The 14,046-nt window shown below is 31.1% G+C and overlaps 1 protein-coding gene across 2 annotated transcripts; it reads right to left on the bottom strand.

Moving 5' to 3' along the window:
• Positions 1-211: 211 nt before the first annotated feature.
• Positions 212-9,417, bottom strand: LOC111692269. Of its 2 annotated transcripts, XR_002763188.1 has the most exons (3): positions 9,253-9,417; positions 2,438-2,653; positions 212-525 (listed from the first exon to the last, which is right to left on the bottom strand). XR_002763188.1 is itself a non-coding variant. In XM_023456183.1 (2 exons), the coding sequence occupies exons 1-2, from the start codon at positions 2,509-2,511 to the stop codon at positions 366-368; spliced, it is 234 nt and encodes a 77-aa protein (XP_023311951.1). In that variant the 5' UTR covers positions 2,512-2,558; the 3' UTR covers positions 212-365. The 2 variants fall into 2 exon arrangements, 1 of the variants encoding a protein (XP_023311951.1); XM_023456183.1 differs by lacking the exon at positions 9,253-9,417 and having other exon boundaries at positions 2,438-2,558.
• Between the last annotated feature and the right edge of the window lie 4,629 nt (positions 9,418-14,046).

Here is a 14,046-nt window from a genome sequence, read left to right as displayed (position 1 = left end):
GAGGTTCCTAAATCCAGTGGTGTAGTCAGATTTTCTATAAAAAAAATCGCTAACAAAATTTTGCTATTTTTCACTTAAAAAAAAATCGTAGTAGGCCTTGAAAATCAAAATTTCAGCCTTCAAATTTTGCATCAAGATAGAGCTTTTGGAGATCTACCTTTAAAAAAAAACGGTTCAAATCGGCCCATAAACAACTTTTGTACGCGAGTGTTTCCATTCTTAATGGGTCACCCTGTATATATAACATATTTTATTGTGTATAGGTATATGTGATTAATTTTAACAAATCCTATGTATCAAAAACTTATATTTCATATGGTGTAAACTACCTACTAAAGTTGTCTTTGTTAAAAGCTTTTTTTTATTCAACAATGGTGTAAACTACTAAAATGGTCTTTGTTCTTAAATATTGCACCCCAAGCTCCATAGGAATTTTCTTTTCTCCTTTCGTCTCCTGCTTTACCTTTTTTCTCGGTCTCCTTTCTGCCCCATTCTTTTTTCTTAGTTTCTTCAAAGCCATCTTTCCTGTTAAAAATATAATTGTACAATACATATTCAATCCGTTATTAACAAATCTACATTGTATAAACTCAATTAAATAAAATATAATTCTCAGGTGTAGCAGGAACACAATTCCATATTATTAATTATAATAAACGAGCTAAATTGAAAACCTGTACTATTCCAGTTTAGTAGGCAAGAGTGTTTTCTGGTTAGTGTTATTTAAAAATCAGCTGCTACATTGACGCGGATATATGTGTAAACATATTTTTATTACAACCGTAAAAACTAAAGAACTATATTGCAAATATTTCAAATTACTTTAAAAAAACTTTAAAACTTCGCTAAACCAATAGGTATTGTTACAATTCATGTGTTTAAGATATCTTACAATTAGAGAAGATAGCGATAACGATTAGTATTTATCAAAAGGGATATTTCATAAAACCCTAAATCAAAATTACATAAAAGCTGTCACACAAACAAGTTTTTTTCATATTTCATTTTAAAAATCGTGGCTTGTTGGAACGGTACGCATGGCAGAAAAGTTACTAGTCATTAAGGAATATAGCACGTGACATAGAATTTGGTCCAGGAAAATGCAGCTTATTTTTGATACGCTGTACTGTTGCACCCTGTAAGTAGCAATAACAAAAACTAATAAAAACCATTTTATACTATAAAGCCAATATGCTCCTTCAGTTTTAACTGATGTAGGTATATAAAGAAATTTTTAATACTTTTTAAATGTGTAAAGCATGTTTTGAATCGAAAAATATAGTAATCACTAATCACTAATCATTATTCAAAATAAAATAATGTAACTATTTTATGTTTGGTTTAAAATATAACTGGCTGAGACCGGATCTTGTAAAACCCGTTTAGGATTTCTATGTCGATTTCGTCAGTTAACAAGGACAGCAATTCTAAAGATTATTAATATTTAATACCATACATATAGAAAAATGAACAAACATTCAAAGTCTACTTATAAGGAATAAGAGAATATGTGAAGTTATTGCTTTATTTGGAAAATGAACGAAATAATATTTTTCATGGTTTCAAGGATACTGTCGTTATATAGGTAGGTACCTACTGTGTTTCATGTGTTGCCCTTGTCTACCTTCAATAGATTATAGTCCACGCTAATTAACCGAAAAAACGGCAAATAGAAGAAATAATTCATACACCAATAATATTTTGTCCAGGGATAGTTTATAGGAATAGAAGTAAGGACCCGAAAAGTTCCCACCCTAACGGTGAGCGTAAGTTTCGCGAAAAACTAACCCCGGGAAAAAGTATAAAAACGAAAATGTTCTTTATTCAATTCTACACAAAAAATGTCCTATAGAATATTAACCTTCCTCACTGTTTTTTTTTCTATCGGCGTTCACAGTGGTGAGTAGTTTGGAGCGTTCGGCGAAAAATCGGTCCTACGCCATTTTTCAGAGCGAATATCTATAAAATGGCTGGTTTGACGTAGAAAGTGTGATTAGAATCAAAGTTGTGTCACGTTTTTGTTTTGATTTATTTGTTTACTCTATTGTGTTTTTCGAAAAAAGCCTGATTTTCGAGGAAAATTACGAGGTTTCATTTTTGGTCACCGTTTATGAATCACCCTGTATATGAACATATAACTAGATTATAATATGGAATTAAATATAAAAAAATCTTAAATTTGAATGAATTTCTTAGAAAATACCCAGGTACATTGCCACCTAAGATCTTATCGAAATGCTTTAATTTTGACAAATGTTGTTTAGCACGTAATAACTCAGAGTTACTCTGAATAACTATTAAATTAGTAAAATTTTAATTTCATCAAAACGAAAACACTATAATGTGGTTATACTTTGTGATGAAAAGTAAGTATGAATAATCTCGTAAATTTTGTGAAGAGCATATGTCTTATAATGAAATGAATACAAGAACTTACTTTGATGGTACGTCCCAGTTGGATGGAACTTGTTCAGAAATAGAATTCCAAGCGGCGGAGGCGCTTTGAACCATTTTATTTTTATTTAACCTTCAAAATGATGTATGTGAACTATATTAAGGAACGTGGTGAATTTGAGTTAGAACTTGAAGTTCTTTGTAGTTTCCGGAGTTTCCTCTTCGGCTTCCCTTTTTCGTACGAAGGTTTTTCTCCAACCTATAAAACAAATGACGCTTTTACCGAATATTTTCAAACGTTATAGAAATAAGGAAAAAGTGGATCCAGTAAAAGGAAAAAAATCTACCTTTAATTATAAAATTTTTAATTTACCTATAACTGAATTTCAATAAAACCCCTTAGGATTTTTTTATTCTATCCATTACATATTTAAATAGATAAAATTTATACGTGACGATAAAAATATTTGATCTCTCTGTGTGTGTGCACCCTGACAAGATAAAACCTGCAGCGATCTGGTTCGCCATATATAAGAAGCTTCACCAATATAATCAAAACTGTCGCAGACCACTAACGCAAATATCCATTAGTTTTAGAATTTATCAAAAATAAGTGTACATTATATGTAATGACCTGTATCAAATAAGCTCTTAACGTTGTCATTTTGAAAGGAAGCTTCTAATATAAAGTATACAGGGTATCCAACGGTGACGAGACATTAGACATATTTCAGAGACTACTTCGATTTTAATTTTGAAAATTTGGGCAATAGTGTTTTCTCAACTAAACTAATGGTGTCCATCTAACGCTTCCGGTTATACCGGAAGCTAACGTCTTCTTCGTTATTTTAAATGGAACATCCTGTATCTTATTGCAATTTTGGATTGTACGTCAATTTTTAGGTGGCCTTTCATTTCAGTTACCTAACCGTTTTTGATATATTTAATTTTTTTCAAAAAAAAATTAAAAAAGCATTGCCTAATTCAAAAATATGTGTATTTTACAATAATAAAGTTAGAGCGATAAAATCTATAGGGGATATAACTAAAGCTCTAAGCTTCCCTGCCATAATTTCAAAATGACTTAATTTCATACAGGATGGTAGAAATTTAATTCCGAATTTAGTCAACTTTAAACCATCTTAACTTATTTTTTTAAAGTGGAACACCCTGTATATTTTTGCGCAACCTGATGAACAATTTTGTCCTATTTCGAATGGTATGGTATAATGGTTTCCTGGCTTTTAAATTATTTACTGTTTTTCGTACAGTCAACGGATATCGCGTAATTTCTGGCGAGGATGTCTGTGAAATTTTTAGTGGAACTTCAAAACAAGCACCTAATCTGTCACCAGTGTTGTCAGTTTAACACATACAGTGAATGTTTATTTGAGTATTATTTATTGTTAAAAATGGAAAATGTCAACATTTATTCAAATGCTGACATTCTAAATTTATTATTTATTCATGGAGAGTATCACAAGATAATAAATACAACTTGCATAGTATTTAATGAGAGATGCACTCTTTGACTACCGTATACTCAGTATAATCCGGGCGAATTAGACAAACACATGGTTGTTTCAAAAATCAGGCCTAACTCGAATTTTATAGGCTTAAAAGTATGTAAAAAATATACAGAATAAAAGCCTAGTGTATTTGTAGAGGTCGAGCGTCGTATTGCTTATAATAAAAGAAAAAAATTATTGCTCTTTTTTCAGTTTTTCGCTTATATCTCCGAAAATAAGCTTATAATCGACATTCTTATCGATTTTCTTCCTGAGGAAATTTATTACAAAGATAGGCTTTTGCGAAAGCTTCCAAAAATTTGTTTACATTGCAAAATTAGCAGTGAAAAAAAAAATGTGCAAAATTTTCAGAATTAAATAAAAATAACACAATTGACTGAAATTGGATGAAACTACAGGAAAAGATAACTGTTGGGGTGCTCAACAAATACCCGCAATTCGGATCCCGAATTTCAAAATGGCGGCCTATTGCAAAATTATAAAGTCGAAAACGCGAGCGCGTATATTTTTTGCCCAAGTCAAGACATCGAAATGTTATAGAAATGATTCGAAAGATAATTACATTATCTCGCGTCTATGCAAATTTCAGATTTTTAAGTTGCAAAATAAAAAAGTTATTAACAAAAAACCAAAAAAAACGGCAATTTTTTAATATACAGATTTCAAACCAATTGCATCAAATAGTGCTTAAAAACATGAATTAAGAAAAAAAAGCGTCTCGATCTGATCAATAGGAGCCGAGGTAATTTTTTTTTCTTTAAACTGTATTTTGGTTCTATTTAATATTTTGGAATAAACTTGGTCTCGTTGTAAAGTAAAAGACTTTCTTTAAACGCTGAATTTTTTTTTATTGTCTAAAATATATTATACATTAAATATTTATTTTACTTTTAATATTGTTAAAAACAACTTTCTCTGGCAATACAATTCATTAAATAAAATACGGTAGAATTGAATGTAACAGTTCTTTTAAATACTATAAAATGCAATACTTATATGTAATGTTGATATTGTAACATTCAATAATATTTTAGACCCAATTTACGCAATAAGTGTAACAGTTAATTTTGAGACGATATTTTATACGTCGACCTCTTCTGAGCACGGTAAATTTTCATTCATTCATCATTTTTTCTTTTTTTGAAAGAAATGATTGACTTTTGTTTTTAATTACGTAAAAAGACCTCCTTACTTTTCAAAATATGGAAAGCACAATGAAATTACAAAAGAAATCGTGAAAAGTCAATAAAAATGTATTTTTCTGGATCTGGCAATGACTTTCAGAGACTTTTGCTTACACCACTCGAAAGAGCGGAAAAAAATAAGTTGATTTTAAAAAAAAGCATCCCGGTAGCTGCTTTATAAGTGCCATAATCCATTTGTTAAGTAAGAATTTTGAGAAGTCGAGTGCAGCATGGGCACTATGACGTCACAGCGCTCCCCTATCGTGGCTACCGCCGCGCGGATCACGTTGTCTTTAACGAACGTTTACTTGCTCACTTCTTGGTCGAATCCATTAAAAAAAATTCAGTATAAAGGAAGTCTTTTACTTTACTACGAGACCAAGTTTATTCCAAAACATTAAATAGAACAGCCAAAATACCGTTTAAAGAAAAAAAGCGGCTCCTATTGGTCGGATCGAGACGCTTTTTTTTCTTAATTCATGTTTTTTTAAGCACTATTTGATGCAATTGGTTTGAAATCTGTATATTAAAAAATTGCCGAGATAAGGACCCCAGTTACCGGTTTTTTTTTAGTTTTTTATTAATACCTTTTTTATTTTGCAACTTAAAAATCTGAAATTTGCGAGATAATGTAATTATCTTTCGAAAATTTTTTATAAAATTTCGATATCTTGACTTGGGTAGAAAATATGCGTGCTCGCGTTTTCGACTTTATAATTTTGGAATAGGCCGCCATTTTGAAATTCGGGATCTGAATTGCGGGTATTTGTTGAGCACTCCAACAGTTATTTTTTCCTGTAGTTTCATCCAATTTCTTTTTATTTAATTTTGAAAATTTTGCACATTTTTTTTTTCACTGCTAATTTTGTAATGTAAAAAAATGTTTGCGAGCTTTCGCAAAAGCCTACCTTTGTAGCAAATTTCCTCAGGAAGAAAATCGATAAGAATACCTCATGTCGATTAGACGCTTATTTTCGGAGATATAAGCGAAAAACTGAAGACAGAGCATTTTTTTCTCTTGTTATAAACAATATGACGCTCGACCTCTACAAATACACAAAAGGCTTTTATTCTGTGCATTTTTTACTTAATTTTAAACCCATAAAAAATCGAGTTAAGCCTGATTTTTGAAAAGAAACGTAATTCGCCCGGATTTGTAGGGATAAATTAAAAATAAGTTTAATAAGATAACAGAATTAAACTACATAATAACTGTCTTCAGAAATCTAATTAATTTGCTCGAAGTGACCGTCATCTACTTGTAAACAGTTATGTATGTAAAACATTTCATTTAATTGGCAGGTTACTCCGTTTCCACGATGAGGTGGAGCACCGTCTAGCTAATACCAGCAGTAATTTTCGGGAAAGAGTAAAGACTTAGTAATCTCACAATCCTTTTATTTGTAATGTTCAAAAGACGACTAGTTTCGAGGTCTACACTTTACTACTACGTTACTAAGTCTTTTCCCGAAAATTATAAATATGGACTAAACACTTATCAATTTCAAATTTAATACCAGCAGCTTCTTAATTGATCTAGGGGTAGACCTCTAAGAAATCTGTTACAATGGTTCTCAAAATTTGGAGGTATCTTTGTGTATTTAAATTATACTCGTAAATAAAGTACCTCACCTGATTGTCTTTGACTAAGCAACACTAAACTTGTGTTGAAAATTTATTTCGCGGATGACGTGGATTTTCTGGCGCCTAAAAGTGTCGCTTGTTACTAATAAAAATACCTTCGTTATTAAACTGTTAAAATCATTTAACAGAATTGGGTTCGTCTTTCAGCATCCCCTGGATGAAATGAAGGTACAAAATCCATGCTGACCATTAGTTTTTAAAATCTTTTGGATGGAGGTTTTTGAAATGCCTAAATCCTGTTCAGCAGCACGAACTGATGATTCAGGGTAATCATGAAAATATGCCAAAACATTGACGATGTTACCTTCATCTAAAGTTATCGGGTTTTAGTCCAATCAATCTGTCACGGCCTTATATTAAATTTACAAAAAATACCACCTGGAAACAAAAAAATATTGTGATATAGGAAAAGAAATTCTCAGAAAGATAGTGTATTGTTCCTGTGGCGCATAAACGGCGAAGTTTATGCGGTTAACTACCTAAAAAATTCATAAAAGTAAAAAAAATAACGATTTTTCGCTAATAAAAAAACTTGAACTCCAAACGAAAAACGTTAAATGAGAAAGTTGTAGCTATTAAAAAAACCTGTCGATTCGTATTTTTAAATATATCGATTGCTATATTACTTTTCGATTACCGTTTTTTTTTACATTTATGAATTTTTTAGGTTAACTTCGCCGTTTATGTGCCATAAGAAAAATACACTATCTTCCTTAGAATTTTTTTCCTATATCACCATATTTTTTGTTTCCACGTGGTATTTTTTGTAAGCTCTACTACCTATTGATTGGACTATTTGGCAACATTCTATGTGCAGAAATTCGACCATGTACCTAATTGATTTCTTAAAATTCCTTGTAAAATATGTCTACTCATTGGTGGTAAATGAGGATATCTCTCATTAAATACCCTACAAGTCCTATTTATTATCTTGTGACACTCACCATGAATAAATAATAAATTTAGAATTTTGAATTTAAGGTTTTCCATTTTTTAACGATAAATAATACTCAAATAAACATTTGCTGTATGTGTTAAATTGACAACAATAAAAACAATAAACTGGTGACAGATTAGGTGCTTGTTTTGAAGTTCCACTAAAAACTTCACAGCCATCCTCGCAAGAAATTATGCGATATCCGTTGACTGTACGAAAAACAGTAAATACCTTAAAACCAGAAGAGCATAGGGAACCATTATATCATTCGAAAGAGAACAAAATTGTTCATCAGGTTGCGCAAAAATATACATGGTGTTCCGTTAAAAAAAAAATAAGTTAGGATGGTTTAAAGTTGACTAAATTCGACATTAATTTTCTACCACCCTGTATGAAATTAAGTAATTTTGAAATTACGGCAGGGAAGCTTAGAGTTTCAGTTATGTCCCCTCTAAATTTTATCGCTCTAACTTTATTATTGTAAAATACACATCTTTTTGAATTAAGCAGTGCTTTTTTATTTATTTTTTTTTTAAATTAAAATATATCAAAAACGTTTATCTTTAAAAATAGGAAACCTTTAAGAAAGTTCACCTAAAAATTGACGTAGAATCCAAAATTGCAATAATATACAGGGTGTTCCATTTAAAATAACGAAGATGACATGAATTTCCAGTATAACCGGAAGCGTTAGGTGGACGCCATTATTTTAGTTGAGAAGGGTATGCCCGAAAACACTATTGCCCAAATTTTCAAAATTACAATCGAAGTAGTCTGAAATATGTCTAATGTCTCGTCACCGTGGGACACCTTGTATTATGTAGGTACAAAGTGTACATTTCCAGAAGGGAAAATGTATTTTTTTCAAGTATGTAATGTATGACAAAGCCGCTAAAGTCTATACGTAATGCGATTACGATTAGTGTATTGGATTACGTAAATTATGTTTTTATGTGTAGCTATGCCATTTGATATCGGAATTATTTTTAACTTTTTGCTGTAAATACTGTCTTAAAATTTGCAATTGTCTTCAATTTAAAAAAATATGAATTTTATATGACGTTATTAAGGCCAAGTAGTCTTAATAAAGCGAATTAATTAGTTTATTATTCTTTTCTTGAAATCCATTGCTAAAAAAGTTTCATTTATTATTCTCAATAACAAAGGCCTAGGTATTATCCATACCAAAATAATACTATTTTTGTTGAATAGGTTGTAAGTACCAACAACTACAACAATAAAGCTTGGTATGACTTTAATGGGTACAGGTACCTTGCATGTTTTATTGATATAAAAATATATTTGACATACGTATTACAAATTACAGGCATATGAAAACCTTAATCATTTTTGTTTCTTTCTTTTCTTTCTCATAGAATAAATCCTATACAAATATATTTCCAAATTGCATATAAAATTATTTGGAAATTTGTTTTCTCTACTAATATTAAGTACGTAGGTACATAATATATCACATATTTCTTGTTTAAAACGTAGATAATTTAAAATGATTCTAAATAATATTATTTAATTATAACTGGAATTTTTTAAAGAGAAATCTTACCTTATTACTTGATGGTGTTTAGAATTTAATAAAAATTCTAAAATTTTCATTGACACATATGTAACTTAAAAAATCAAAAATAAAAAGGGCGTACTGCAAATGTTCACCATCACTGCAATATGAAGACTGAGACTGAGAACGAGAACTGACTTTCCTTTAACTGGTTAACTTTTATAAAACCTCCTTAATGTCGTCATAATGAAAGGTTGTAAGTCGTGATCAGTATCATGTTAATTAATATTTTAGTTATTTTTATTATGTAAACAAATAAGTAGATGGTGTTTAGTTGATTACTTAGAGTAAAACTGGGCTTTCGCACTAATATGCTTTAATCAAATGCTAGGTATGTATGAAAAACTGCAATATTAAATATTATTACAACTTTATTTTAGTTGACGAGTACACGTTGCTGGTTAGTTAGAATCTGCTCTCAAAAACTTCCCTAAGCCTATATATCTGTATACATATACAGGGTGATTCAGTCATAATGTCATTAATTTTAACCACGTATTCGGAAGGCCTAATAAAGACAGAAAATCGGAAAAAAATTTTTTACTCGACTTAAAAATTAAGGAAATCAACCCATAACTGCCCAGATGCCCGGACGTTCGGAAAATTTTGTAACGTAATGTCACGAGCAAGTCGTCAACTGAAGTGAACAGCGTTGCCAAGTTCTCATCATAATCTGTGGTTCACCATTTACTTTGGGTTCCGCGTTAAACGTATCCAGTTAATCCGTTTTAGTATACGTATACTAGGGTGGCCCTAAAAAAAACGAATATTTTTTTTTGTCTTGTGAAAATATGTTAGTTTATCATGTTTTAAGAACCATTCAAAAAATCAGCTCAAAAAAAAATTTTTTAGTGGTCGCTCAAGATTTTTAAAAATTTCCAAAATCGTCACAAATTTAATTTTTTTTTTTAATTTTTTCTCGTTATTTAATCATTTTCTAGGTTGAAAAAAATCTCGATTCTGAACATTTCAAATCGATATTTTAATTTCTAAAGGTCGCTCATGATTATTTTAACTTTCAAAGTGGTGCACCTGTTTTCGAGCGATCTCCAAAAATAAATATCAACGTACTAATAATTTTTTTTTTATTGAATTTTATGAACAAAAGAATAGAAATAAATCACAAGACACTTAAATTTAGAAAATTAAAAAATTATAAATATTTGATACAATAAATTTTGCCTCGACAAATTTTTTAAGTGTCTCGTGATTTATTTCTAATTTTTTGTTCATCAAATTCAATAAAAAAAATTATTAGTTCGTTGATATTTATTTTTAGAGGTCGCTCGAAAACATTTTAGGTACACTACATTTAAAGTTAAAATAATGAGTGACCTTTAGAAATTAAAATATCGATTTAATTTTCAGAATCGGAATTTTTTTCAACCTAGAAAATGATAAAATAACGAGAAAAAAAATTTGAAAAAAATTCAATTTTTGTCGATTTTGGAAACTTAAAAATCTTGAGCGACCTCTAAAAAATTGTTTTTGAGCTGATTTTTTGAGCGGGCTTTTAAAACATGATAAACTAACATATTTTCACAAGAGACACGAATAAAAAAATATTCGTTTATTTGGGCCATCCTAACGTATACATATGTACGAAACCAGTAAAATGCAAGTAACTAAAGGAGCATGCTGCATTTTATTATAAATAATTTTAACAATTGTATTAACTTAGTGCAAAATGTTTTAACAAGCCTGTCTTTTTGAAGTCAAGAAAATAAATAAAGCAGAGGTAGTTACCTGTTTGTAGGCACACCGTATTTTATCAAATAAAAAAAAGTCGGCACACTAAATAACCGAAAATACAAAATACGGTCACAAAACTATTAACAATTTAAAGCGTTTATTCAAATCTACCACCCTCCAAATCTCCCGCATTTTTTCCGCAAAGGAGTGAAGATCACACCATACAGATGGAAAGGGGATGTGGATTGGAAAGACACACGGAACCGTTAGTTTATTTCGGATTGTTTAAAGTGTCGGTCGTGATGGCTTTGTATACAAATGCCGGATATGTGGATATGGTGATTTTATACGGATAATGTGTACAGAACGCAAATGCCGCTGCAATTGAATATTAGAGACGTTTCTCTGATAGACAGAACTTCTCAAGCCCGGGAATTGTGCAAGCCGTCCAACGGCTTCGTGACACGGGGTCTATCATACCGCGCAGAGAACGTGCAGGACATCGCCAAAATGACTTAAATGTGATAGAGGCTGTTTTAAATTTAGTCGAGGCCTACTATTTCCACAAGAACAATTTCAAGGCGATTGGAGATATCACAAACTAAAGTTTGGTGGATATTTCGCGAGAATTCACTCAACCCGTACCATTTTCAAAAAGTTCAAGCTTTAGAAGCAACTGATTTCCACAATCGTCTTGAATTTTGCAATGGGTTCCTAAATCGAAGTGCAGCAGAACCTAACTTTATTAAGAAGGTGCTCTGGACGGATGAATGCTGTTTTACTCGTGCTGGCATTTTAAACAAGTTAAAAATATATTACTTTCTCAAAAATAATAAATACCTACCTAGGTTACACCAAAGTTTACATTTATTATTTATTTATTTATTAAACTTTGGTTATACGCAACTGCATATTGAATAATAAATTGAACATAATATTAAAACTGTGTATTATTTAACATAATAAATTATAAAACGTGAAACGTTAATAATATTAAAAATGATAAATTGTAATAACCGTACATTCGAAAACAATCATCCCTATTCATTTGTTGTTTTTATCATGTATCGAGATAAAAAAGGGACGAAGGGATCAGTCCACGTCTGACACCCTTGTTCCTACAAAATTCCTTTATTCTCATAAACTATTTATTTTAAATGTAATTTATTATAAATCCAATTTGTTTTTACTACATATGTACTACATTTTACCTTTGTGCGCGCCACTGTTGTTTACTTGTTTTTTGGAGGCGCTCTCTGATTTACGACCAAGCTCGCCAGGTTAGTATTTGACGTATAACCGACCAGTTCGTACACTCGATGTACCTGGGCGACTACAGCTACTACCAGAACTCAGTGCGTATGCAGCGGTATTTCAGATTTTACATTCAATTTCATTTTAAATTTGAAATGGTTCATCTTACGTCTCCTAAAAGTAATGACACGATATTCCTTTGATAATAGACCGACAACTTTTTTTTCTACTTTGCATCGAATACGATCCTACTACAGTCATATAGTGCACGTGCAGGTCAAAAGTGGGTTACAAGGTTAGTAACCTGGACAGGTTAGCCTAGGTCGGAAACACGTACCGAGTTGTTTGTCTCCGTCCGATTGTTTTTTTTTATGGAATATAAATACAAGTCTCTCTTTTATTACTTACAGTCAATATTTAAATACTACATACATAATCCTCTCTTTATAATTTATCTAGTGAGTGTTGGTTTTTTATGTCATTATTTCTGTAATGAAATTGAAATGGTTATGAAATGAAATTTAAATTATTTGAACTTTTGGGGTTTTGTAACTTCAATATTAAATCTTATTTAAAGTGAAACAGCTAATTTCTTTGCAGCCATAATAGTCACATTTGGTCAGATGAAACACACTACTACCCGCACACTACTCGTCGGTGGTATAGCTTTCAGAGGAGATTCGGTGTCAATGTCAATGGCGATCGTTTAATTGGGCCGCATTTTCTACCTGAACATCTGAATGGGCCGCGTTACTAATTTTTAGTAGAATTGTTTGAAAACCTTCCCCTTCGGGCTTACAGCAAATGTTGTTAAAATATTAAAATTATGATGCTAATAAAAACTGATTTTTGGCAAGGCATGCTCAGACCTCGAGGTTCTTGCTGGGCAACAATAACAATTTAATATGTTGATTGCATAAATAAAAAATAATTTATAGCATTTTAAATTATTATTGGTTGACGTGAGCAAAACCGTTTATTTATTGTCTTTATATGAGCGAAAATATATAAATATGGCAACGTTTCATCTAGGGCGCTTGTTCATATCGTAGCCGTGCGCAGTACTGTGAATAACCGGCTGACGTCAGTAACAGCCTGAAAAGGGGGTTAAATAATGATTTGAAAATATTTTGAAAATGTGTATGATGTGTCTATAAATTTAATTAATGGTTGTACTTTAGTACTTTGTACGGCTTTACGGAAAACAAATTTTGTAAAGCTGTCTACAGACACTATCAAATAGGTGTTTTTTGATTTGGTCTTTACAAAAGGACCTAGATGATCTTACATGTAAGGTATCCATAAGCTCTAAATACTTTTTTAATAGGATGCAAATTGCTGGTGTCTTTATTATGTTGACACGGTAAACATCAATTTATAACGCTTTATAGCTTCTAATGTTTTATCTAACGCGAAATGCCCTATGGAATCGTGAAAATAAGTAACAACCTGACGTCGTGCAGACTTTGGTACTACCCAGCAATCCCCCGAAACCGTCTTTTTGTATACCTTGTTATCATATATTTTGTATTCGTTATGAATTTTCTTTTCTTCTTCGTCAGTAGGTGTTTGACGTAGTATATTTTTAACATAATTTATTCTGTCGTCTTGTAACTGTGCCGCTAAAACCCAGTCACCTTCAGTTATATCTATTGTTAAAATGTCTAATTCCGCTTCCATTGCCGTTTCATTTTGAGAAATGGGATTCCTACTTAGAGCGTCTACATGTGTCACGTTTGTGCCCTTTCGGTATTCAATATTAAAATCGAATTCAGTAGTCGTCAGCCACAATCTAACAAATCGAGGAATTAAATCTCGTTTTATCAGTGTAGTACG

The sequence above is a fragment of the Anoplophora glabripennis genome, unplaced genomic scaffold, assembly GCF_000390285.2.
Source record: "Anoplophora glabripennis isolate ALB-LARVAE unplaced genomic scaffold, Agla_2.0 scaffold1246, whole genome shotgun sequence".
NCBI classification, from domain to species: Eukaryota; Metazoa; Arthropoda; class Insecta; order Coleoptera; family Cerambycidae; genus Anoplophora; species Anoplophora glabripennis.
Note: the sequence above shows the minus strand (reverse complement) of the source record. Positions and strands in the feature narration are given on the sequence as shown.

Coding starts and splice junctions, on each gene's coding strand:
- LOC111692269 (XM_023456183.1), bottom strand. CDS start 2,511: ATGGTTCAAAGCGCCTCCGCCGCTTGGAATTCTATTTCTGAACAAGTT. Junction 526..2,437: donor AACTGGGACGTACCATCAAA/GTAAGTTCTTGT, acceptor TATTTTTAACAG/GAAAGATGGCTTTGAAGAAA.